The 25,295-nt window shown below is 39.7% G+C and overlaps 1 protein-coding gene across 1 annotated transcript; it reads left to right on the top strand.

Moving 5' to 3' along the window:
* Nucleotides 1-498: 498 nt before the first annotated feature.
* On the top strand, nt 499-25,295 carry LOC110046776 (phosphatidylinositol 4,5-bisphosphate 3-kinase catalytic subunit beta isoform-like). Its single transcript, XM_089282288.1, has 19 exons — nt 499-1,420; nt 4,312-4,545; nt 5,347-5,553; nt 11,026-11,250; nt 11,726-11,767; nt 12,724-12,827; nt 12,960-13,044; nt 14,219-14,340; nt 15,006-15,045; nt 15,225-15,328; nt 16,887-16,986; nt 18,229-18,285; nt 18,472-18,590; nt 19,092-19,201; nt 19,836-19,914; nt 20,581-20,748; nt 21,150-21,267; nt 21,787-21,932; nt 23,071-25,295. Exons 1-19 carry the CDS (start codon nt 632-634, stop codon nt 23,336-23,338), a joined length of 3,117 nt encoding a protein of 1,038 aa, XP_089138414.1. The 5' UTR covers nt 499-631; the 3' UTR covers nt 23,339-25,295.

Genomic DNA, 25,295 nt, shown 5'->3' with positions numbered 1-25,295 from the left:
CCACGAATAATTCAGATGCAAACAAGGCGATGAACAGTGGAGAATATGCGTCACTCGAGGGGTGAGAATGCATCGCGCAATTAATATCGTCCTAGAAATCCGGTGCCGTGAAACTCAAATTGAAATATATCTAGATCCATTTGGTGTTCAACTTTAAATTCATTATATCCTGCTCGCAGAAAACCAGTTAGGATCAAGAACACAATTCCAGCAGCAGATACGTAAACTTTTTCAACTACAAAAATTGAGATTTGTGTTTTAAGCCTGTTTGGGTTAGTCGTTCGTCCAGTAAGCGACCGGACGACGAGAGCGCTTTCAAGGAGGATATTGCTTTTTAAAGTAGAGAGGAGGGGGGCGGGGTATACACATATCACTGGTCGCCATTTTGGAGGGGATACACATATCACTAGTGATATGTGTGCGGGGATACACATATCACGGGGATACACATATCACTGTGACAGCTGCGCCTCAGTTAAACAATACTGCCAAGGCATTGTGGGATTAATAAATATGCGGAAATATGGAGTCGGTTGTGGGAGGATGCATGAATTGTAGTAGTTTTGGTTAGGTTTATAAGCTTTATTATACCTCAAGACCTGCCCTGAAGTCATTCTTGCCAAGACCAAATATGCCTCCAGGACTACGGCGCAATTTCTGGGACAATTATGGACCAGCTTCGTTGGTAAATGTGGACTGTTTTCTGCCAACTGGAGTGGTTATTCAACTGCAAGTTCGCATCGAAGCACCTCTGGGAGAGATCAAGAATCGACTGTGGAGAGAAGCCAGCAGTTATCCCTTGTTTAATTTGCTCAAAGATGCAGCAGCCTACGTGTTTGTGTGCGTGAATCAGAAAGGAAAACAGGAGGAACTCTTGGACGAATCGCGCCAGTTGATCGATGTGCGTCCTTTTAGACCGTTGTTGAAACTGATCCACAGAAAAGGTGACAACGAAGAGAAACTATTCAATTCTCACATCGGCAACCTGATCGGGAAGAGCTTGCATGAATTCGATCAAATGCAGAACAACGAAGTGGACGATTTCCGTCGAAAGTATCGCCAGTTTGCGGAGAAAATTGCCAGCGAGCGACGTCAGCTCGATTGGATAGGACGGGCGATGTATGCTTACCCTCCCGAGATCGAAACCACTGAACCCCCTTCGCATATTGAAAACAATCTAATGGAAAACAGGCGTTTCTTGGTCAATGTGGCCATCAAGAACAATCGAGCTTCAATAAAAGACATGCACGCTTTCAACGTTCCTGCAGATGCGTTTCCAGAAGAGCTCTTGGTGTTGGTGTTGAAGAAGCGAAGTGCTATTATGGGTGTTTTGGACCTGGATAAACCCGCGGATTACGTGTTGAAAATTGTTGGACAAGAAAGGTTTTTGTTGGGAAATTATTCACTATTGCAGTACACGGTATGTAGCTAATTTAGACGTGCTTAAAGAGAATCATTAATTGAGTTTTCATTAGTTTACCTGTAGAACGGTTTGTTTACAGTGTATACAATGGTGCGAGATACTAATGTAACAGTCTCGAACGCGCTACGAAGCTTCAGCTTTCAGTTTAAACGGAAATTCTTTGACATTATTGTTTTTATCGGTCATAAAAAGTGGCTAAAATAACTGTTGTCCCAAGGGAAGGGCAAGACCAAGTAGTTTATATGCCTGACTTTCGTAATGGTAAATGTTAATTGTCCTGAGTTACATGTACAGTGCAACCCCGTTAATACGACCACCTTCGGGCCATGGAAAATTGGTCGCATTAACGGGGTGGTCGTATTAAAGGGGTTTTTAAATAAGAAAATGAATGACTGAGCTTTTTTGAGACAAGAATAAAGTGGCCGTAAAAACGAGGTGGTCATATTAACGGGGTGGTAGTAAGGCGGGGTTCCACTATAATACCCCAGGGGCAATTACTAGTAAAGCCAGTGATGTTTAAGAAAGAGAAAACATGTAGCGTGTTTCTATTGAGTTATAGAAACACGAGTGGAAGTTTGGGAGAATGAGAAATGCTGTGGGAACACGAGCCGCGGGCGAGTGTTTCCACAGCTTTTTCGAGTTCTCCAAAACTTTCAAGAGTGTTTCTATAACTCGATAGAAACATGGAGAACATGTTTTCTATTTCTTTTCGTCGACAGCTTGTGCTAGTTCTGTGTTTCTATCGAGTTATAGAAACACGATTTTCAAATAATCAGCGCATGTTTTTTCTTAGGACTGTTTTCTAAGTGCATTATATTTCAGGGAAATTACATGTATGACAAGATGCTCATTTTATGACAATCCCTCACGGAAACCATTCAGTATAACTTACAAATAAGATTGGGGTGTAACAATCTTGTTAATGACATTGTACAGTGTAGATGGTTTGCCCTCCTAAAGAATTGAGGTCATTTCACCCAGAAGACAGTTAGTGGTCAGTGGATTACAGTCAAACCAAGTGAAGCGTACCCCTCAAGATTTCATTAATGAATTGATTAATTGAATATTGAACTCAGTAGTCGTTTCAAGAATGTGATAATGAATTGGTTATTTGAATATTGAACTCGCTAGTCATTTCAAAAATCAATATTGAATTGATTTTTTGGAACATTAAAACCATTAGCTGTATTTTTGGAATGGCTAGTGGGTTCAATTTTCCAGTAATCAATTTATTATTGCATTCTTGAAACAACTAGCAGGTTCAATATTCAAACAAGAAGATCTGTTAGATCTTATAACCGCACTTTTAAAATTTAACTGTTTGCTTAGCACTACAGTCACAGTGCAGTGCACATTCCAAAGCAGTCCTTGATGATTCTTTTGTTACTGTAGACATCACATCACTTGATCAACACAAACTCTACTATTGCACCATCGGTCGTAGCCGTTGTTAAATCTCGGATGATGTAATGGTCTTAATCTGGAACTTGCTTCGGGATATGTATGGGCAGGAATGATATGAACGATGTGATAATAACACTATTAACAACAGCTTTCTTTCTTAAGAGTCATGATTAAATTTAATTGGTGTTTTCTACGAGTAAAGGGCTAGTAAAGTAGTCACACGAGTCACATAATTCAAGACTTCCATTATCCACGGCTATCTTAAGTGCGGTGGTTATTTCCCTTCCAACGACATAAACCTTGCACATTCTGACATATTCTTTGCTTGGCTTGCAAATATTTAATTTTCCCTCTGGTCACCGAACTTGCTCCTATGAAACAGCCAAAGAATTTATTTCATTTGCCTAAAACCACAAGAAATAATCGCAAAATTGCAAATAAATTAATGACTGTTGCTTCTGGCGAAATAAACTTGTAAAGTAACCACGATCTTATTTGTCACGTAGCGAAAGTGACAGCTGCAACCTCAGCGCATTCCATGGCTGACGTAATACCTTCTTTACATGTATTTATTGTTCCCTTTGAGTCCAACGCTTCAATAAAATCAAAAGAAAATATATTTTACCCACAACAAAGAAAAAAATATCCGTAAAATTGTCCATGTATTAATGTTTTAACAGCTTTTGGTGAATAAACATCACACATTGTGTGACTCAAAATTTGGCCCAGAGGGAGCTTGGGTCTGTTCACCGACAAAAAAAAAAAAAAAGATAAACCAAGGGTAGAACATGAACCACGCTCGGCCCATGGCCACGCGGTTAATAATCAATTCATTAATGTAATCTTGAGGGGTATGCTTCACTTGGTTTGACTGTGAAGAATGAGGAATAATAATGACACAGCTATGTTTGGACTTTTAATCTGGATGAACTGACTTGTAGTCCACAAGCAGATGATTTGTCATTGGGCAAATCATTTTGCAAGTGGAACGACCTGCTTCCATCTAGGAGGAGACCATTAATTATTTTTGTTCATAAACTGCAGCAATTGTTGTACACTCATTGGCTTATTTGCATTGTCAATAAGCAGACAGACGTAAAATAATTTATGCATTAATTCATTCTGAAAAGCAAATTGACTTCAGTTTTTCACATGTCTGTCATGTTTTTGATAATGAATTTCATGATAACATTGTCAATGAAAGTAGTTTGTGGATCCACGAGCCATAGCTGAGTAGATCTACATGTACAGGCTACTTTGTAAAATGTAAATGTAAATCCTATTTATCCATTAAAGCACTAAGCTTAGCTAGTTTACAGGCATGCCACTGAAACAAAGGAAACAAATTAATATGTATACTTTGATAGTGTTTTCAACTGACAAAATTTATGATCAGTAACAGGACAGGTGCATGAAAAACTGACGCCAATTTCTTTTAAATAGAAGTTAGACTGTAATGTGTTTGCTTCTTGTTTTTGTTTCAGTACATTCGCAGCTGTGTCTCTAAGGGTGTCAGACCAATGCTTTCACTTGTGCTTCGTTCGTCACTTCAAGTTGAGGTATTTGATGTGAGTGGGTTAAGTTCCAGATCTCCTGGAGCAGCTCCGCCACTACCTCAAAAGCCGCAGTCTACAAGCTTATCACTGTGGGATATCGAGACCCATGTGCGAATCAAGGTTGTTTCAGCAGCTAATGTGAATGCAGGTGATTTGATGCAGGTACGTGGGCAATGTTTATTTCCAAGGCTGTGGTCTAAGAAACATTACAGCCCTGATTTCCATATTTTAATCCTTACCATTAAGGAAACACACACAAGCAGTGCAAGTTAGGGTTTTTTATGGTCATTGAGAGGGAAGCTGTGATCTCAATCAATCTTAGTATTCCCCAGTTGTCCAGTTACGTGTAATAACCTTTTTTCCTTCTACATGTACATTATACATGTATAATTTATGGCTCATTATTGATATTACTAGAGAAAGGTGTATAGATCTCTGTTGTTTGTACCGGTACCAGTTGATTCAAATTAACTTGCTTGCACTCACTAATCCATTATGAACTCAGGATATCTGTGAAATTGTAGTTTTAAATGTGTGTCTGTACTTTGCATTGTGCATTTGCAGAGAATATCCATTCCCCCATTCATGATGTCATTAACATTCTTTTTTGTTTCTTAATTACATTTACTAAGTGACATAGTGACTCACTTGGCTGTCACCTCCTTTGCCACTTTTTTGTTCTTACCACATTTTGACACCATCTGTGATCTACAGTAATAATTACATGTACCTTCTGTACCACTTTCTTGTTCTTGTGCCACATTTTGACATCATCTGTGATGCACATATACAGTATTACTGAACAGACACAGCAACATTCAATCTATTTGTTAAGTGCATAAGTGTAGTCAAGTTTTGACTGCATACTGTTTGTCTTCATGAGGTGACACTGCTACATGAAGTCTTTAATAAATTATTCAATCATGTATTATTCCTGACTTGATATCTGTTTAATGTATTCAGGTTGGTGTCAGAGCAGGAATTTACCATGGCGGAGAAGCCCTGTGTGACATTACATTCACAAGACCAGAGAGTGGATCAAATCCATCCTGGAACCAGTACTTGGACTTTGATTTAAATTTGGTTGATATTCCTCGCATGGCACGCCTTTGCCTTGTTATTTATCATGTTTGCGGTGCCACAAAGAAAACGAAAAAAAGGGTAAAAGAGGTAAAATAATACTTCTGTTGAAAGTATTTAATTTTTATCACTATAACAGAGGATTATCCACGTGTACATGTAGATACTGAATTGATTTCAGTTGTTAAGATCCGGATGGATTGTCAGATGTTAAAGGAAATGATTACTACACAGTCATCTGATTTACCGCCCTCCTTCCAATAAGTGCTCCCCGTTTATTGTTGTTGTTATTACACTCACACCTCAACCACCTGTAATATTCAGTTCGGGTTTTACACTGTTCGCAGTTCCGGTCACATGACCAAAGGTGTGATGAGTCTGTATAAGTTATTCGCATGCTTGCGTGTATTTGCATATTCTTCTAGTTCTTCGAGTCTGCATAACATGTCGACGTTCTAAAACGTATCTCTTGTCTGGTATCTCTGACATGGTGTCAAGAGTAAAAGTAAATTAAAGTGAACCGAAGCGGACCAAAATTAAACCAAACCAAAACTTCTCATCATGGCCAGTGCTGCGGGATTCAAAATCCCGGAGATGAATTGGGATGCCACCGATTTAAGGGACAAATTAGCCAAGTTCGAGCAATACTGCGACTTGATTTTCAGCTGGCCATACTCGAAGAAGTCAGCTAAGGAACAAGCCGTGTTCATTTAATTATGGATTGGAAGACAAGGATTAGAAACACACAATAGTTGGACCTGGGAAGAAGCAGAAGACAGCACGAGTCCAGCAAAAATATGGGTCCAGAGCAATTTGAGAAACACGTAGCCCCAAAAATTAACCACAGGTTAGCCAGATACAAGCTTCAACAGCTCAGACAGAAGAATGATGAATTTGTTGACGTTTTCCTGACTCATTGCCAAAATCAAGCTACGAGGTGCCGATTCAGAGACAAGGACGAGTTGGACGAGCGCCTGATCGAGCAGCTAATCGTTGGAACCAAACACAAGAAAGTACAGGAAAGGGTATTAGAAAAAGGTGAGCAGCTTACTCTCGACAAGGTTATTAACATCGCCAGGACCTATGACACCACCCAATCACAAATGGAAGAGTTGGATGGTGAAAGCAACAAAGATATTCATGGAATTAAAGGGGTCGAGAACGAGAGTGAGAACAAGGCAAAGAAATGCCCTAACTGTGGACTCGATCATCCTTTACAGCCTAGAAAGAAGTGCCCCGCATATGGATCTGTGTGCCTAAATTGTCAGAAAGAAAATCACTGGGCAAGGGTTTGCTGCTCCAGAAGCCAAGATGGAACACGTGGCAGGCAAAGGAACAGAAAAAACCCTAAGTCGCCTCATCACTCCGGTAGTAAAGACTGATGCAACAGACGAAGATCCATAAGTGGAAAACCTAGAGTTGTAGATAGAAGAGACCTGAGTGATCAGTTTGAAACAATTACTTTTGAGTCCATCATAGCTGATTTTATCGATCAACCTGCAAATGAGGTGTTTGTGGCCATAAATGTTGACTTCCACAGCATCAGTAGTCAGCCAACTGTGCTCAAGGAAACATACTTCCTTTGAGACTGTATCACTGTATGTATCCTGAGAATCTCACACCAGAAGGTTTTCCCAAACCAGGACTTCTTGAACACTCACCTACAGTGCTCACTGCTTATGGAGGGGCAGAGCTGATGCAACATGGGAAGTGCCAAATTGATTGTGATTTCAACAGCAGGAAATCAGTCGTAACTTTCTTTGTCAAGGAAGCAGATGGACCAGCCATTAATGGGCTGCCAACATCCCTGGAACTCAACCTTGTCACTCTAAACTGCTCAGTGCAGCAAGGTTCACCGCTGAATGCCAACTGCACTTGTGAACAGGTTACACCCATTAAAGACAAGGATGAGCTAGTGAAACGTTACCCTGATTGCTTCAATGGTGTTGGAAGATTCCAGGGTCAGTACCATATCACTGTGGACCCATCTGTACCCCCAGTTGTCCATGTAAAAGACGCGTGCCATTGAGTTCGTGCAATGACATAAAAGAAGAGCTAGACGATATGGAGTCCCGAGGGATTATTACTAAGATAAATGAAGGCGAGCCGACAGCGTGGGTGAACAGTCTGGTGTACTGCAGGAAACCGAGTGGTAAACTGAAAATATGTCTAGATCCCAAAGACCTAAACAAGGCCATTTCCAGAGAGCATCACGTGATCCCTACTCTGGAAGAAATTCTCCCAAAGCTAAGTGGTGCCAAGTACTTCTCTATTGTTGACGCAAAATGTGGTTATTGGAACGTTGTGCTAGACCAGGAATCAAGCTATATAACCACTTTCAATTTGCCATTTGGCCGCTACAGATTTCTGCTCGTGCCATTTGGTCCTACACCCGCTTTCAGTGTTATGTGCATAGGTGACATCTTTCAACCATCTTTCAACATGCCATCTTTTGACATGCCATCTTTTGGCATGCTATGAAAGACTGTTAAACTGTGAAACTGGTAGTTTTTCTGGTTATTAGCGGAGGAAGTGACAAGTAAATGATAATTACCTACAGTACCTCAAATGGCTGAAGAAGATTTTGGGCTTTGCATGCTTCCCTATTTTTGGGATGATTCAAGCGATTTAGTGTAGTTGATCGGTTCTCAGTGGTGACTTCCAGTAGAATTGGGCCGCTGCCGCTTTTAATATGCGCATGGTGTAAACATTCAAAACAGTCAACATATTTCTGCCAGAATGACTTCTTGATACTCCTAACCTTAATTTTATGTCAAATAAATCAATCTTTCATCATTACAATTCGAGTTCGACCATAAAGAAGTCCGTTGTGCTTACATTTTTTAAGTAGGCCAGGTTACATAGCAGGTCGAAAGATGGCATGTCGAAAGATGTGGCCTATGCACGTAACACTGAAAGCGGGTGTAAGATGTCGCAGGACGTATTCCAAGCAAAGATAGACCAGACCTTTGAAGGTTGCGAGGGCACCATTGGGATCGCTGATGACATTGTCATTTTCAGAAAGTCAGAACAGGAGCATGATCATCACCTTCACGGTATGCTGGCAAGATCTAGAAAGACTGGTTTGAAGCTTAACCCGGACAAATGCAAGATTAAACAGATGAAGATTAAATTCTATGGTGTCATTTGTGGTGAAGATGGTGTTCAACCGGACCCAATCAAGGTGTCAGCTCTGAAGCAGATGGCACCCCCTACTAATAAACAGGAATTGCAGACATTTCTTGGATTAGCAACCTGCATGGGTCCATTCATTTCTGGTCTCAGCACACTTACAGCTCCTCTTCGAGAGCTAGTTAAAGAGGACAGTATTTTTGTCTGGAGCCCCGCCCATAACAAGCCTTTAATCCAATCAAGAATGCCATCAATGCGGAAGCGGCACTGGCATACTATGATCCAACCAAAGAAGTCACCCTCCAAGTTGATGCTTTATCAACAGGTCTTGGAGCTGCCTTATTGCAGAATAAGAAGTCAATCGCCTTTGCCACCATCCAAGACAGCTTGATCTTCAAGGGCCACCGAATTGTTGTTCCACAGACCCTCCAGGGAGATACATTGTATCCTATCCAAACTACATGCCAGCCACCAAGGTACAGAGAAGACCAAGCTAAGGGCACACACATCAGTGTTTTGGAGGAACCTGAACAAGAATATCGAAGAGATGACCAAGTCATGCACAATATGCCAGGAACTCCAGCCTAAACAAGCAAGGGAACATCTAATACAAACTGAAGTGCCACCAAGACCATGATACACAGTAGGAACTGACATACTTTACCTCGATGATGATGAATTCCTTTTAATTGCTGATTACTATACCAAGTACCCGTTTGTTAGGAAAATTCCCAAGGGCCACAGCACTAGTAAGTGGGTAGCAGACTTAACCAAGCAAATATTCAGCAAGGAATTCAATGAATTGTGAGATCAGACAGTGGGCCCCACTTCCAAGGGCACTACCATCAGTTTGCAGAGGAGTATGGTTTCAGTCATGTGACAAGTTCTCCCATCTACCCACATAGTAATGGGTTCATTGATAGCCAAGTCAAAAGCGTGAAAAGAACCCTCAAGAAAGCCAAGAGGTCTAACTCAGACCCAAACATAGCCCTTCTATGTCTCTGAGCGACTCCAATTGACAACAAGTTGCCATTACTAGTAGAGCTACTGCTCGGAAGACAGGTGCGGGACAATCTACCGAGGAAAATCCAAAGTGACCACACCCATGCTCATGATGTCATCAGCAGACTGGAAGAGAGGTAGGCACAACAGAAGTATTACCATGACCAGCACACCACTGCTATACCCAGCCTGGTTCCAGGACAGCAAGTGACCATTCAAAATCCAAAGACACTGGAATGGAAGCCAGCTGTAGTGCTGGATAAAGCTGGAGGTCTCCCTCGGTCTTACATAGTGTCCACGCCAAGTGGAAAAGAGCTGCGCCGCAATCGATCCCAAATACAGCAGGTCCCTCAAGCTTACCCCAAGCAGGTCAAGTTTGACCTTAAGAGCAATCAAGTTCGCAGTTCCTCTCCTGGAATTAATTTTCCTATGAACATACCGAGCCAGTCTACCCCTAGGAACAGTGCAGGTCCAGTACCACCGGCTGCTCAACCAGTCAGTCCAAACCCAGGAGCTGCTCAATCTGCCAGTCCAACCCCAGGAGTAGCTCAGCCAGTCACCTCAGCCCCAAGTACAGGTGGTCAAGGCACCTTCCAGGATGGACGTTTAAGTTAAATTTATTTAGTTGTGTTAAGAGGAACACTGTCTCAAGGGATTAACCCTGTAGAACTGTGCTGAACGGTTATCATTTTTTCTATTATTTTTGTTGTTAACTTAAGGTTCAGAATAGCTTTGTTTTTTTTTTTTTTTTCTCATTTTTGGAAAAAAGGGGATGTAATATTCAGTTCTGGTTTTACACTGTTTGCAGTTCCGGTCACATGACCAAAGTTATTCGCATGCTTGTGTGTATTTGCATATTCTTCTAGTTCTTCGAGTCTGCATAACATGATGTTCTAAAAACATATCTCTTGCCTGGTTTATTGGTTCATTGCCACGACACCACCCACATAATGAAAGTTACATTCAAGTAATTAACATTGACTGTATACCACAATTATGACAGTTTTAGAGTATACAAGATCATCAAGGTCATCAAGATGTAATATCTATTAAATTTTATTAGTTGTTTGTTTCCCCATGTATATTTATTGTATCCTTATTGTGGGTCAAAAAAGAAAAAATCGCAGAAGGAAGAAAAGCCGGTAGGGCAAGCAGAATCTCCCCCTCCCCACCCCCTATCTCAAGGTATGGATTGGTCACTGATAAGTTTAATAGTAGCACATGGTGTAAAGACACCTGTAAGTAGACAGTGTAGTATGGGTGTAGTAATAGAACAGCACATTTCTGTAATTGTAATTTGTTAAAGATGTGTTACTTTAAATAACAAAAAGATCTTGAAAAATACTATTTTAACACTTAACAAAATAAAATGAAAAATTAATTACAAAATTAATCAACGTAGTTTGTATATTTGTTTTGTCTTTCTAGGAAACCATTCCCGTTGCATGGGTCAACACGACCCTGTTTGATTACCAGGGTAAGCTGCGGTCGGGTCCATTGAAGCTCTTTGCATGGCCTGTACCTGAAACAATGGCAGACCAACTCAATCCAGTTGGCACAGTGGTGTCCAATATCAACACTGCTACCTCAGTCTCACTCAGCATTGAATTTCCAAGTTACTCCCATGCTGTTGTGTATCCATCATTTGAGAAGGTAAGATGTTGTGTGATTTTAATGGCATCACCATTGGAAATTATGTAAATGTGGATGTATAAGCCACACAATTTTGTAGATATTAGGCTGCAATTTCACCCCAGAACAAAACGTAAATTTTTCCAGACAGTAGCCATAATTTATTCAATACACCTGACGTGAGATGTTCAAATATTGATATCAATAAGATCCAATAAATAAGCAGCCTTTGTAAGTTGTGACTGATCAGTGTTGCTCATTCCATTGTCAATATATTTCTAACAGGTACAATTTGTAAGTACATGTACTTGTATGAAGAAAGTCATCACATAGGGAATGTTGCCTTTTTGATGATGACTGATGATCACAATCATCAGTCTCTAAACTATATTTTAACACTAAGAAGACATTTGCAGTGTAATAATGAAGTTAAAAGAATTGACGTTTTCAAGTTTGCACCTGAAAGGGTTTCTGTTTCTTTTTGTTGTATGTGTAGATTGCTGAACTAGCTGCAGAAGTTACTGACTTCAACATTTTTGTGAGTACATTCTACCTTGTAGGCCTAAGTTTTGAACTGTGATGTGATTTAATTTGCATCAAGCAAAAACAAATTGACTTAATTTGCTTTAACTTTAATTTATCCGTCAAGCTCAACTAAATACAAATTCAAGGTTTCTATCAGCTTCACCCCACAGCAATTACTACAGCATTGTACACATGAAGTTGATAAAGCTAAATTTCAGTCATAGCAGATGTTGTTTTGATGGGATCTCTGCAATGTTCAAACATTGACTAGCAGTGTTTGCGGAAAGCAACTTCTAACTTTCAATTCAAGTTTACTTGTCTGAGCAAGTTGTCATTTTCCTAGGTACACGTTGAAAAACCTCTGTATCAAAAAGAAGGAACTTAGATAATTTCCCTTTCCTTTATGGTTTAAATATTAACAGATTTAGAGAAATAAGCAACAGGCTGGGTTGAAATTACAAAGCTGGGGAGATGCACTGAAGAATATTAATTTGCTCCACTCGTTGTGGATTCACGCATATTCAATTGTGAAAATAGGTTTCCAGTTTTTTACTGATTTTCATCCACTTATTTCCTGCAGTCTGTTGATTAACTCTTGACCAATTCTTTTCTCCACCTTGACACCAAAGTGTTATTTCATCAATATATGGCAAAATGAAAACCAGAACTAGCCAAAAATAAAACAGATCCTCTGTCACCACTTGCAATAGCAAATTATGAATCGACAGTTGCAAGTTGTGCTGTAACATTGCAGAGTTGCTGTCAAAAGAACAGTTTCCAGTTTGACCGTGACTGCTGCAGCGAGTTTTCAAGCTGCTGCCAAGCTTTATCATGGTCACCGGTTAGATAAGTCAGTCAAATGCTACCTTGTGCTAGTACTCCAAAGACAGACAGTGACTACAGAGCGCTGCAAGTTACGGCACATAGAATAAAATATTCAACAAATCTATTGTCAATTTACTGCAATAGGGAGGAGCAGATGAAACATTGATTGAGCAACTAAGGCAGATTGTAAACCGTGAACCCTTGGCCCCAATCTTTGAACAAGAAAAGGAGCTTGTTTGGGAGAGGAGGTTTGTCTTCTTGATCTTCAGTGATCTCTGCCTGGTTAATTTTAATCTCGTCAGCTTTACAATGTATCTTATGCTCTAACATCTGCTATTGTTGTGTGGTTCCAAAACTAACAGTAGGTATCATTCTTGCAGAATTGACTGTCGAGAACATTTTCCGTATGCTCTAGCAAAACTGTTGTGTTGTGTGAAGTGGAACAGCAATAAAGATGTTGCTTTGGTATGTATTAGTAAACATGTATATTGTATCAAGCTTTCATTTAAGTGCCCAAATCCCAGGGATGTAACTATGGTGGGGGAATTTTGCAGAACACTGAACACGAAATGCAGAATGCCAAACCCAAAATACATGTTTTGTTTTGGGTTAATTGCGCTCATATTTGCTTGCGGTTAGCATTTGTTTTAAAGGACAGCATTAACGATGTTGTATTTGGCCCGTTCCAAAACATAAAAGGTACTGTAGCCCTAAGCAAACACAAGTGAAACTAACGGGACAAAAACAGGGAATTTGGCATTTGGCATTGGGCATTCAATGTTGTGCAAATTACCCCTGCCGAGGTAACTAGGAAGAAAACTAACTATCGTAAGTAGGCTTAATAAGCTCAGCTGGCTTTCTTGATGAGTGCAACTTTAAAATTACCCTGACGAGCCCTGCAGCGCGTGCACTTTCAAGTCCGAGTATTCAATTGTCAACAAATCGTGACGAAGATTTCTTTCGTTATCTTTGATATTGTCAGTGGTAAAAAACGAATTGAATGTGGTTTGGCGTGGTCTGTACTCTTATTGAGAACGAGTACGTGTCATCACAGTGGTCAAAATTTGTTGTGGACTCACTCGGCTGGGCCTCGTGAGTCCACAACATCCACGCGTACTCGCTGTCGATAAGAGTACAGACCACGCTAAACCATATTCGATTTGTTAAACCCGTATGTCAAATTAAAGCTTATAGAGCTGGCTATCAAACTATACCAAACATTTAATTTTGAAATAAAATGAATAGTTGAATTTTTCACGACCTTTTAACATGAGCATCCGAATCATCTTTTAGGTCCTTTTTGAAAGCTACTTGTAAGTCAAAGGGAATTTTGTTTTGTTTGCCCTCAAATTTTACTGTAGCTAGTTTGACATATTTACAACGAAAACATGTTTGCAGACATTAGGGACAAATTAAATAAGTGAGCCCTATTAAGCGAAAAACAATCAATTCGCTTTCACTTGCAGCTTTCAAAAGGTTATTCGGATGCTAACATTTAGAGCTTGTAAAAACTTCGACAATTCATTTTATTTCAAACTTTTTGGTATAGTTTGATAAGAAGATCATCATAAAATATAATTTATGTGTACTGTAAAATACCAGAAATAATTTATAATTATTTAATATATAATGTTTTCAGATGCAAATTCTGCTTCAAACTTGGCCCAGGCTGGATCCAGAGCAGGCTTTAGAACTGTTGGATTTCACGTATGCTGACCAGGAAGTGAGGAAGATTGCAGTGCAGTGCATTGAAAAAATGAGGTGGGTATTTTGTTGAATTATGTTGGATAACTTTACTACGCTATGGTGATCTAGCAATGACGGAGTTGCTACGTGTAGTTGGTGTTACAATTGTTTGTAATTGTGGTATGTCATTTAAAACTATGACATTGCACATATATGTACATGTAAAATTTGCATGTGCATAGTATTTGGGATGAAATAAGAATTGTGAATTACAGTAAGTTTTTTTATTACATGGATCATTCTGTAATAACTTAGAATGGTGATTGGTTATTTACACATCTGAATGGCATTACAGAAAGTAAATTAGAAACTAGATTACACACTAAAACAGATTTTTAGTTTGTCTACACGGCTTTTTAGGTTAGGGTTACATGTAGTTGCCCTCTCAAATCTTATACCTTTGCTACACCCACTGGGGCTCCATTAATGTTTTCAGCAAGAGGGCAACCGGTTTTCACAAAGTAAAACTTTTTCAACTGAACTTCTTTAAAAGAAAAATTTTCCTGTAGATGGTCAAACCAAGCGGGCAAACTCATTCTCACAGCTGATCAATTTGCCCGGTACCTGGTCTGTAATGAAACCCCTGCGAACACACTTGAACAGTTATTGGTACTGTACACGTATGTGTATGCATTTAGTTATGGGCTTAAGACTTTGTTGCCTCAAATTTCTCTTTGCAGTGACAGGGAAATTTCACAGTATCTTCTTCAGCTAGTCCAGGTAAACAAGTTTCTTGTTAGATTTTCTTGATCCCAGTGATGGAATTTTTGACATTTTTCACTCAACGGTGAACGCATATTTGTACCTTGCCAAGTGGACAGATATGAGGGGTACACTGGTTATTGTGCGTCTCAAGAGGGAACCCTTAATGTTTACATTTGTTGTTGTCCTTTCTGCAGGTTCTAAAGTATGAATCATACCTTGATAATGACTTGGCAGAGTTTTTACTCAAGAGAGCTCTTAAGAATCAGCACTTTGGGCATCAGTTGTTTTGGTTTCTCAGGTAAAATGAACTCTTCACCTTTATTTACAATGTACAATGTACACTGTACATACATGTACATGATAAATATTGTATACTTAGAAAACAGACCTAAGAAAATATGCACGCTGATTGGTTCTTAACCGTGTTTCTATTAAGCAATTAGATTATTCGCTCTCGATTTCTATCGCGTGATAGTTGACAACGGCGCGGCCCAAGTCAACTATCACGCATAGAAATCGAGAACGAATAATCTATTTGTTTTAGTATAAATCTACTAGTCGTTCAAAACTTTACCTAGATCCCCTTCACAGACACTTCGAAAACGCCAAGAAGCAGCCGTCATTTTGTTAACAAGCGCACACTGCCACGCTACTCACTATCTGTCACAGAATAGATAGTGAGTAGCGCAGCCAATCAGAGAACGGCATTCGTGATAGAACGCTATTAGTTTTACACTAAAAATCGATAGCAACACACCACTGGCACAAGCTGTTGACGAAATGATGGCATGAGCGAAGAGAATGAACATTTTGATTTTAAAGTAAACAAGCTGTTTCCCTTTTTTTGACGCGGTGTTTTCTGAAAGAAATTTAGAAAACAGCCTTAAGGAAATACGCGTGCTGATTGGTTAAAAATCGTGTTTCTGTAACTCGATGGAAACACGGAACTAACACGAGCTGTTGACGTATCCATGGCGCAAGCGAAGAGAAGTTACATTTTGATGATCAAAGTGAACAAGCTGTTTTTATTTTTTTCGTCGCAGTGTTTCCTAAAAGAAATAGAAAACATGTTCTCCATGTTTCTATTGAGTTATGGAAACACTCGTGAAAGTTTGGGAGAACTCGAAAAAGCTGTGGAAACACTTGCCTGCGGCTGGTGTTCCCACAGCATTTCTTGTTCTCCCAAACTTCCACTCGTGTTTCTATAACTCGATAGAAACACGGTACATGTTTTCTATTTCTTAAATTAAACTTGTTCTCTGTGTTTCTATCGAGTTATAGAAACACTCGTGAAAGTTTGGGAAAACTAGAAAAAGCTGTGGAAACACTCGCCTGCGGCTGGTGTTCCCACAGCACTTCTCGTTCTCCCAAACCTCCACTTGTGTTTCTATAGCTCGATAGAAGTGTACTTTGCTTTCCTGTACATTGTTTTCCTGAATTGTATTTTTGTCTTTTTTTAGAGGGCCACAAGTTCATCAGTAGTGTTAGTTACTGTTACATGTCACCCTCATAAAATAAAGTCTCTTACTTACTTACTAACTAACACATTCATCCAAATGCCAGTCTCCATTTTAATATCTGAGTGTTTTTAGTTATATCTCTACAACTTTTCTGCCTGCAAGCAGAAGTTAAATTACGGTGGGTGAATTCTCCTTATTGAAATAACCAATTACATTGTGCATGATTGTTTTGTCTTGTAAGGAGAATTTGGTTGAAATTATTACGGTACCTTTATTCAGAGGTAGCCAGGCACTTGATTTTTGTGACGTGGCTGTACTAATAATTGATTGCATCTAAATGGAGAAGTTACTCAGTACTTACATGTATAGCTGCTGTTATTTGAATTTGTCCATCAGAGCTGAAATGGATAACCCAGAAGTATCAGTAAGGTTTGGTCTGATGTTAGAGGCTTATTGTCGTGGTGCGCCGTCACACATGAAAAGTCTGCAGCGCCAGGTTAGTATGGGTTTTGTGTGAACACTCCGATCAGACGATTGGCCTACAGGTTATACGTTATTCATGTAGGATTCCACCTCCGAGAATTCTCGGAGTCAAAGTTTTAGAAAAGGGGTTGCTTCTGAAATGCTTGGTATGAACATGTATCAGACGTGGTGTAATGTACCTGATGCATGGGGATGCATACATGTATGTACCGATATTAAATTACAGTATTATTGAAATTTAGTGTCAAAGTTGACACCAAATGAAGTAATCAGGTATGTTAATTTTAATGTTTTATTGATCAGATGTTTTGGAGTCGTTTTAGATGCATGTACCTTGCATGTACATGTACATGGACGTGCACGGCCACCTAATGATATGATCATCTGTCTTAATGAATTAACATGTTGACCATTTAATGTGGAATTGGCTACATATGTTCTTGGGATAATACATGGAATAATAGGAATATTTGAATGCTAACAAGGAGTGGTCCTTCTCTCTGAGTAGAATTGCTGAGTAGAAGTGAAATCAAGCTTCATGACACAGATCTCTCTGACTTTAACTCACTGAGCATGTGTACAGTAGTTCAGGGTTGTCGCTGAGCGCCACCTGGCGGTGAAATTCTCTGGCAGGGAGAGAGTTGATCGCCAGCTGGGGTTTGACGAGCGATCACTCTGTAAAGAGCAACGAACGGTTTTAAGGTTACGCACATACAATCATTTGATAACTGAACCGTATCAAACCATGTAAATGAGAAGTTTGAAATAATTCCCGGATATCAGTTACTTTATAACGAGTAACGTAACTGAAATAAAATCTTGTTTTGAGCACTTGTTTAGCGCATTCTTTTTCTGTATTCTCCGTCCGACATCTTGTAAACACGAAGCTTGGTTCCTCTGCATTCAAGGCGTTGGGAAAGATTGGGCACGAAAATTTTGTTCCAGGTTTCTCGCAAAAGATAGTGACCAGCTCAGTGAAAATCTTAGCCGAGAAAATATTTCCTTAGCTAGAACCCTGGTAGTTAGTTCTTTGTCCCCTTGGAAGGGGAAGATGGGCCACTGAGGTGGCACAGATCACAACCTTTTTATAAGGGCAAGAGAGACAAAGAAAGTTAAGATAAGAAAACGGATTAACATTAAGTATTCCAAGACATTTGTTATGAATCATATGCGACAAAGAAATGAATAAATATAAATTACAGTAGGAAACTATACACAAAATAGGCAATTGACCTCATAACTTTACATTTTGCAGGCCCATGCTCTTAACAAGATGAAGGCTGTCACCGAGTTACTACAGCTTATAGACAGGGTATTGAAAATTAATGAGTTTTTTGTATCAATCATAAGTTGATGTTTACATTAAAACAAGAAAGCATTAAAGCTAGGAAAAGTTAAACCTTTGTTATGCAAGATATTTTATACTGTGTATCGTCTGGTGGTGAAAGTTGAAAGTACTGCAGCAGCAAATAGATAAAAAATATTCTCTGTGTTTCAGGAAAAAAAGGAAAAAGGTTTATTAACAATGAAGGACCTTTTTCGTCAGAAAACTTACCAAGGAGCTTTATCTAAAGTCAGCTCTCCTCTTGATCCAAGTTACAAGCTGCGACATTTGAAGTAAGACATTCTGCCCTGACTTGTTCAACACATGTTGGTGATTTCTTGGTTGTGACAAGTATAAATGAAAGAATTAAGAACCGCTAATAGCGTGTTGATTGAGGAAAGCAAGTAGACAGCATAGTTGTGTTTGTAATTAAAGCAATTGCAACAATGCTTGAAAGGTACACTGTAACTTCATGGCTTCAGGAAAAAAGAACCCATGACTGTCGTGTCACTAGTGCTTAATTAATGCTCCATCAAAGTTCTGATTTCCAAAGCCATTGCAAGCAGCCTGTTATACACTCTGCAGTACAGGGGGTATATGTAGCTACCGTAGGGCAAGACGGAAGTATAAGACTCCCCCCCCCCCCCGCCCAGATATTGGCCAGACTTGATTTACTCTTTCTCTACCTCCCCCTTCCCCTTGTCCCCTCCCCCCCCCCCCCTACCTTGAGCTCTTGATATACTAGCTTAATGTTTTCTGTGACTGGGTAATTTCTTTCTTGCCTTTTCTCTTAGAGTTGAACAGTGCAAGTTTATGGATTCCAAAATGCGGCCTCTGTACTTGGTGTTTGAAAATTTGGATGAGTTGGGAGACCTGGTGCGCATTATCTTCAAGAATGGCGATGGTGAGTGTGGATTATATATTACTTCTAATTCTCACCTGAAATTCTTCAACCTGAAGTCAACATAGAAATTCTCCCTAGTGATCTTCATAGGTTTCTCATGGTCGTAGTTGGGAGAATTTGATATTTCATCAACCCATTTTGATTGTCCTCTTTCTTCATGCGTTATGTGATATTTTAATCAAAACCAGAGGGTTATTCTGTTTTGCTCCTTGTAGTTCATTGAAAAGTAAGCAAATTCCTTCCAAGATGAGCCTCCTACACAGTTGTTCCTGCAGATGTAGCTCGTCACCCATTCCTCCCCAGCGAACATGGAGTAGTTTCCTTGGCAGCCATGCTTGTCAAGCAACTCTTCACCTGGCATGAAATCCAATTAATACCTGTGAAGGAGACATCAGGGTGTCACAGTTCATTGGGACACTTATTCCGGGGGCTCAGAACATGTTCTCTCGTTGACACCTCTGCCTTCCAGCTCCATACACTTACTTGTACCCCAATGTTGAATGAAATGTATTCTGTTGTCCCTCTGAAAGCAGTGAATGGAAGAAGAGCAAAAATGACCTTCCAAATTATTGTGGATATAACACTTACTTGTAAACGGGATCTGAAATAAGCTCTGTTTGTTCATGTTACCCAGATCTTCGTCAGGACATGCTAACGTTACAACTGTTTAAGATCATGGACAGGATTTGGCAAAATGAAGGCCTGGATTTAGGGTAAGTTCTGTGGCACTCTTTGGCATTCCACGTAGGAGGGAGTAGAAAAACTCCTCATCACTTCATGCTGCAGAAATCAGAGTTATACCCATTTTTGACATCCTACACTGTAATTGGCTACTAAATGGATTGAAACAAATGTTTTAATCTTAAACGTATTTCATTTTTTGTGGGAAGCTGGGTGGCTGAACAGTCAGTGCGCTGGACTCCGGATTGAGTGGTCTTGGTTCGAGCCCTGGCTTGTGGTCTTAGGCAAGGTTTTCTACTCCAATTGTAATGCCTTTCACCACCCAGATGTATAAACGGGTACCAGGAGAATTGGTGTTGTTCTAGCGGTATTGATGGACTAACATCCTATCCAGGGTGGTGGGGGGCAGGGGGGGGGGGGGGGGAAATAAGCCTAGTCGCTTCATCCTACGGAAACCAGAATAGCCCATTTCCGAATTACCTTTAGCCTCTCTATCAAAGCGAGGCTTGGTGCTCAACCATCCATATGAAAGTGAGGTTAATTTGCATGTGAATGAAATCTCATTTTCATATCAAAGGATGGGCACCAAGACTCGCTTTGAGAAAGAGGCTAAAAGTAATTCGGAAATGGTCTTTGAAGCGCCGACCTGATTGGTCACTCAAAAGCAAGCTTAACTACTCTAATCCTTTGTCTTCCAGAATGATCCCGTATGGTTGTTTGTCCACTGGCAGTTCTATCGGAATGATCGAGGTCGTCCATGATGCGGAGACTATAGCCAAGCTACAGAAAAATAAAGGTGTTGCTGCAACCTTCGCTAAGAACTGTATTTGGGATTGGCTAAAGGAATACCATGCTACTGAAGAGAGGTGTGTATTGTAGTGTTTGCACTGAGTTTAGAAATCCTGAAAGAAAATCTGTGGAACGCGCGTGATTAGATTTTCAGGCATGGAAAAATCTCAGATGAAATTTATCCATGAATCATCATTGGATCGCATTCTGAGTTATTCTCCACACTAGGATAAGGTAATTCAATCGAATATCAAGGTAACTTCATGCTTTGGAGAGATTGTCTTCCAAGCACTCCCAAAATTTTTATATATATATTTTGAAGTCTTGATGATTGAAATGCACTAGTTATCACTGCTCCTTAGGCTTTGGCTCGCGTACCATGTTTTATTTTTCTTTTGTGTTTGTTTTTTGTTTGTTTTTGTGTGTGTTTGTTCAAGCCTGAATTGTAACTATTACTCTGTTTATGTTTCCTCTGTAGTTTAATCGAGGCTGTTCGTCGTTTCACGCTTTCCTGTGCAGGGTACTGTGTGGCTACGTATGTCCTGGGGGTGGGTGACAGGCACAGTGACAACATTATGGTGAAGAAAACAGGACAGGTAGGTTCATTAGAATCACAAAACAGAAAAGACAACATTACCCCAGTAAGTATCTCTCACGGTGCCTCTCTTCTACTCAAGTGTATAAATGAGTACCGGTGAATATTGTGGGGACAGCTTGAAAAAATCCTGGGGATAATTTGCAATGGACTAGCATCCCTTGTAGGGGGGAGGGGGACGGGGGGGAACATAGTGGGGCTGAGAGCGGCAAAACATGGCTAGTGAAGCTAAGCGAGCTGATTGCGGGAGACCTTTCACATACTAAGACAAGAGACGAAATACTCTAGCCATTTTATGCCACAGAAACCGATATGAACTCTGCCGATTGTGGGCCTTTTTGGCCGGAACACAGACTTTTGTAATTTTACCTGGAGGAGTGAAACGTCGTTCTTTGTTTCTCACTTTGTATTTTGAGAAACTGTTGTTGATACTTAACTACAGTGTGTCACTTTTAAAGGACAAACTGCACATTGATTATCAACAGTTCGATGTTTAATCCGCAATTCGTTTTCTTTACAGCTGTTCCACATCGATTTCGGCCACATCCTGGGGAACTTCAAGAGCAAGTTTGGAGTTCGGAGGGAACGAGTGCCCTTTGTACTCACCGATCATTTTGTACACGTGATTTCTGGGGGCAAGGGAAAAGACGCGGTGGAGTTTGAAAAGTAATCTTTCTATTCTCCTTTGTGCCATTATTTGGGTCCAAATATACATTACTTGCAAAAACGTTCGGACATTTAACCTTCGGACACTTCTTATCGGATATCAAAAAAGTTTCGGACATTTTCCTGAAACATAGCTAACGCGAATTTACGCCAACAAAATAAGAATGAGACTGAAACAAGATTGTGAAAATGAAAGTTTCACTGCAGTTTTATAACACAAAATAAATAACACATTCAAATTCTATCAAGACGTTACATATCCCAAGCAGTGTCAATTACAGTTCGCTCCATAAAGGAAACTAAGATCTTTGGAGCCACTTAAAAGTTATTACATTGTAATGTAAATATTTCGGACGATTAAAAATTTGCGGACAGTTTTATTTTCGGACACTTTTTTTTGTCCGAAATTAAATAGTCCGACATTTTTTGCAGGTAATGTACGGCCGCGTATAAGTTCAAGTACATGTATCTTGTTTTGAGCCATCTGAGTCTCTCTTGGGCAGAATTCCAGGCTCAGTTAAGCTTGTGTCCTGTAAATTAGTAGCAGCAGTTGCAGTTGCAAGAATAAGAGTTTGCATTTCCAAGAGAATTAGACTCTGGAACCTCCAGGCACATTAGAGCGAGTTTGCTCTCTAAGACTTACTAACACGCGTTACTTCATCCGAACATTTAACTGGGTTTTATAATAAAGTTGTCTTAATTGCGGTCGAGGCCACTAAGCACTTAATGACTGGCTCCAAGGGAAAACACTTAGTATTGTAACACTGAAGTCGATAGGAAACAAAACTCACTGTTTCCCGTGTAGAGGCCAGTTTATTGAGTGTTTTGCTATACCTCTCAACTCAAAAAAAAAAAAAAAACATAAAACTGCGAAAGAATTATTTACTTGACGCCGGCTGGCCAGCAAATTTGCTGCGGTTTCAAGCTGCACGACCTAATAGTGTGCGTGTCGAACGTTCAAGTTGTTGTTTCCCTAGGGAGTAAGTGAGTTTTTTTCGCCCTAGGGAGTAAGTGAGTTTTTTCGCCCTAGGGAGTTAGTGAGTTTTGAGCCGCGACAATTGACACGTTCTCCTCCAGTCGGAAAACGTATTTGAGTTGAGCGGTGTAACAATTATATTTATTTTACCCTTTGTTTTAGGTTTAAACAGCTCTGTGAAAGAGCCTTTCTGATACTTCGCCGCAAGGGACCTCTTCTGATCAACCTGTTTGTCATGATGCTGTCCGCTGGCCTCCCAGAGCTGCGGTCACTTGACGACATTGGTTACTTGAGAAAGACACTCGTGCTGTCTCTTTCAGAAGAAGACGCCATCAAAGACTTCAAGAAGAAGTTCGACCATGCCATCAACAACAGCTTTTCAACGTCAATGAACTGGTTTGCTCACAATGTAAAAAGAGATAACCCTTAAAGAGTATCGCCCAAAAATTGTACTGGCTTTTAAGCCACGATTACTTCACTTCCTGCGAAATTTTGTTCGGTGTTGACCAAGAGGATCGAGGGCTGAAGCATCGTGACATTTAAGCCCATTGGCCGACAGCAGTCGTCAAGAAAGCGCGGGAAAACTCACGGAGACCCGCTTTTGCATGGTCTTGATTGACTGGAGAGGAACGCAGCTCTTCATTGATTGGCTGGAAACTGAGCGTAAATATTCTAGAGAAAGAGTTACTTGACAGGTATCTTTTAATAAGCGCGTGTGTACAGGAAGGCAATTTTTCGTTGACTTTCTTTTCTCCTGTACAAGTTTTATTTACTGACATGTCAGGCAAAACAGAGCAGGTCTTCCCTTGTTTCGTCTACTAAACGTTGATCGTGTTCTGTTGTGCTTTACTAAAGTCAATAGTGGACATCTGTCAATTTAGGAAAATAAGTTTGCAGCTGGAAGTAATAGTTCGACCTTACTGATCGACGTTTTTAGCATTGCAGTTATTGTAAGATATGTATAGAACGAAGTGGGAAGTAGCTAGTCTTAGATAGTTATTTTTAATTTTTACTGGAGTAAAAAAAAATATTTTAGCAATTTCTTTTTTGAATGAAAAATTCAAATGTAGCAAGTTTTTGGGACATTTTGCCCAGTATTTCAGTTTAAGTATGAATTGTCCTGCAGCTTAAAGTTGCGTTTAGCATTGTTTGGGAAAAATCGAATACATGTAATTTTTAGGGAAGTTTAGGTTACTAAACTTAGTGTCAAATTTTTTCACAATTGTGATTTTTGAAAAATTTTCTCGACCTCCTTGTAATGTAACAGTTGTTTCCCGGAGTGGGAGGTAGCTAGTCTTAGAAAATTAACTTTTAATTTTTACTGGAGTTAAAAAAAAAAACATTTTAGCAATTTCTTTTTGAATGAAATTTCAAATATAGCCAGTTTTAAGGACGTTTTGCCTAGTATTACAGTGTAAGTATGAATTGTGCTGCAGCTTAAAGTTGCCTTTAGTATTGTTTGTGGAAAAAATCGAATACATCTAATTTTTAGGGAAATTTAGTTAACTAAACTTAGTGTTAAATTTTTGCACGATTGTAATTTTTGAATAGTTTTCTCAACCTGCTTTTAATGTAACAGTTACTTTGAAAGGCTTTGAAAGGTGAGATTGCATGAGGATATTCCCTTTTAATTTTATTTTTTAGACACCCAAAACCTGCACCCGAGTGAATCCAAAGGTCCCGTTCCCCTTTTGACACCGCCAAATCTAGAATCATAAGAGCTTCCAGCTGAACCATAAAAAGTTCCTTAGACTGACCTAAGTACACGTGACCCTGGACATAGATTCACTTGAGAGGTTTTGAGCGAGTCAATATTAGGGAGTTTACGAATCCACGACGGCAACGGCCACGGGAGCGTCCCTGAACAAGAGAATTAATGACCAGTACATGTGCAACGGCTGTGCGTGTGCCTTATAATTCTCAGTACATTTCTTTGCCGTCCTCTGCAAAACAACGTGACTTGACCAAATTCTGCGTTGTCTAGAGAACGTGAACCACGCGCGACAGCTAATTTTTTTTTCAATTTTTATTTCAAATTTATCGCTGTGTTCCGGATTTAGTTTTGCGATAGTTTTGACAGTGATAAACAAAGTAAATGACTTAGAGTAGATTCATTTTTTAATCGACGTTGTCCTCGGCGTCGCCGTCGTAGTTTCGTAAACTCCCTAACAAGTAATTTGCAGAAACGTGAAGTTTTATATTTCTGAAATTTGTTGAGACGTGGACTGTACAAATTATTATTTGAAACCATTTAAAGTCATTCGATTTTTGTGTTAGTTTAGCGGTACTATTTTTGGTATTTTTAAAAGACAGTAATATATCTTGATTGTTAACAAATTTAGCAAGTGATATTTTTAATAAAATCTGGTGTATATACGCGTTCCACA

Source organism: Orbicella faveolata, unplaced genomic scaffold (genome assembly GCF_042242905.1).
Source record: "Orbicella faveolata isolate gen_17 unplaced genomic scaffold, um_ofav_v1 contig_12, whole genome shotgun sequence".
NCBI classification, from domain to species: Eukaryota; Metazoa; Cnidaria; class Anthozoa; order Scleractinia; family Merulinidae; genus Orbicella; species Orbicella faveolata.
The sequence above is the reverse complement of the archived record's forward strand: the minus strand, read 5'-3'. Positions and strand labels throughout refer to the sequence as shown.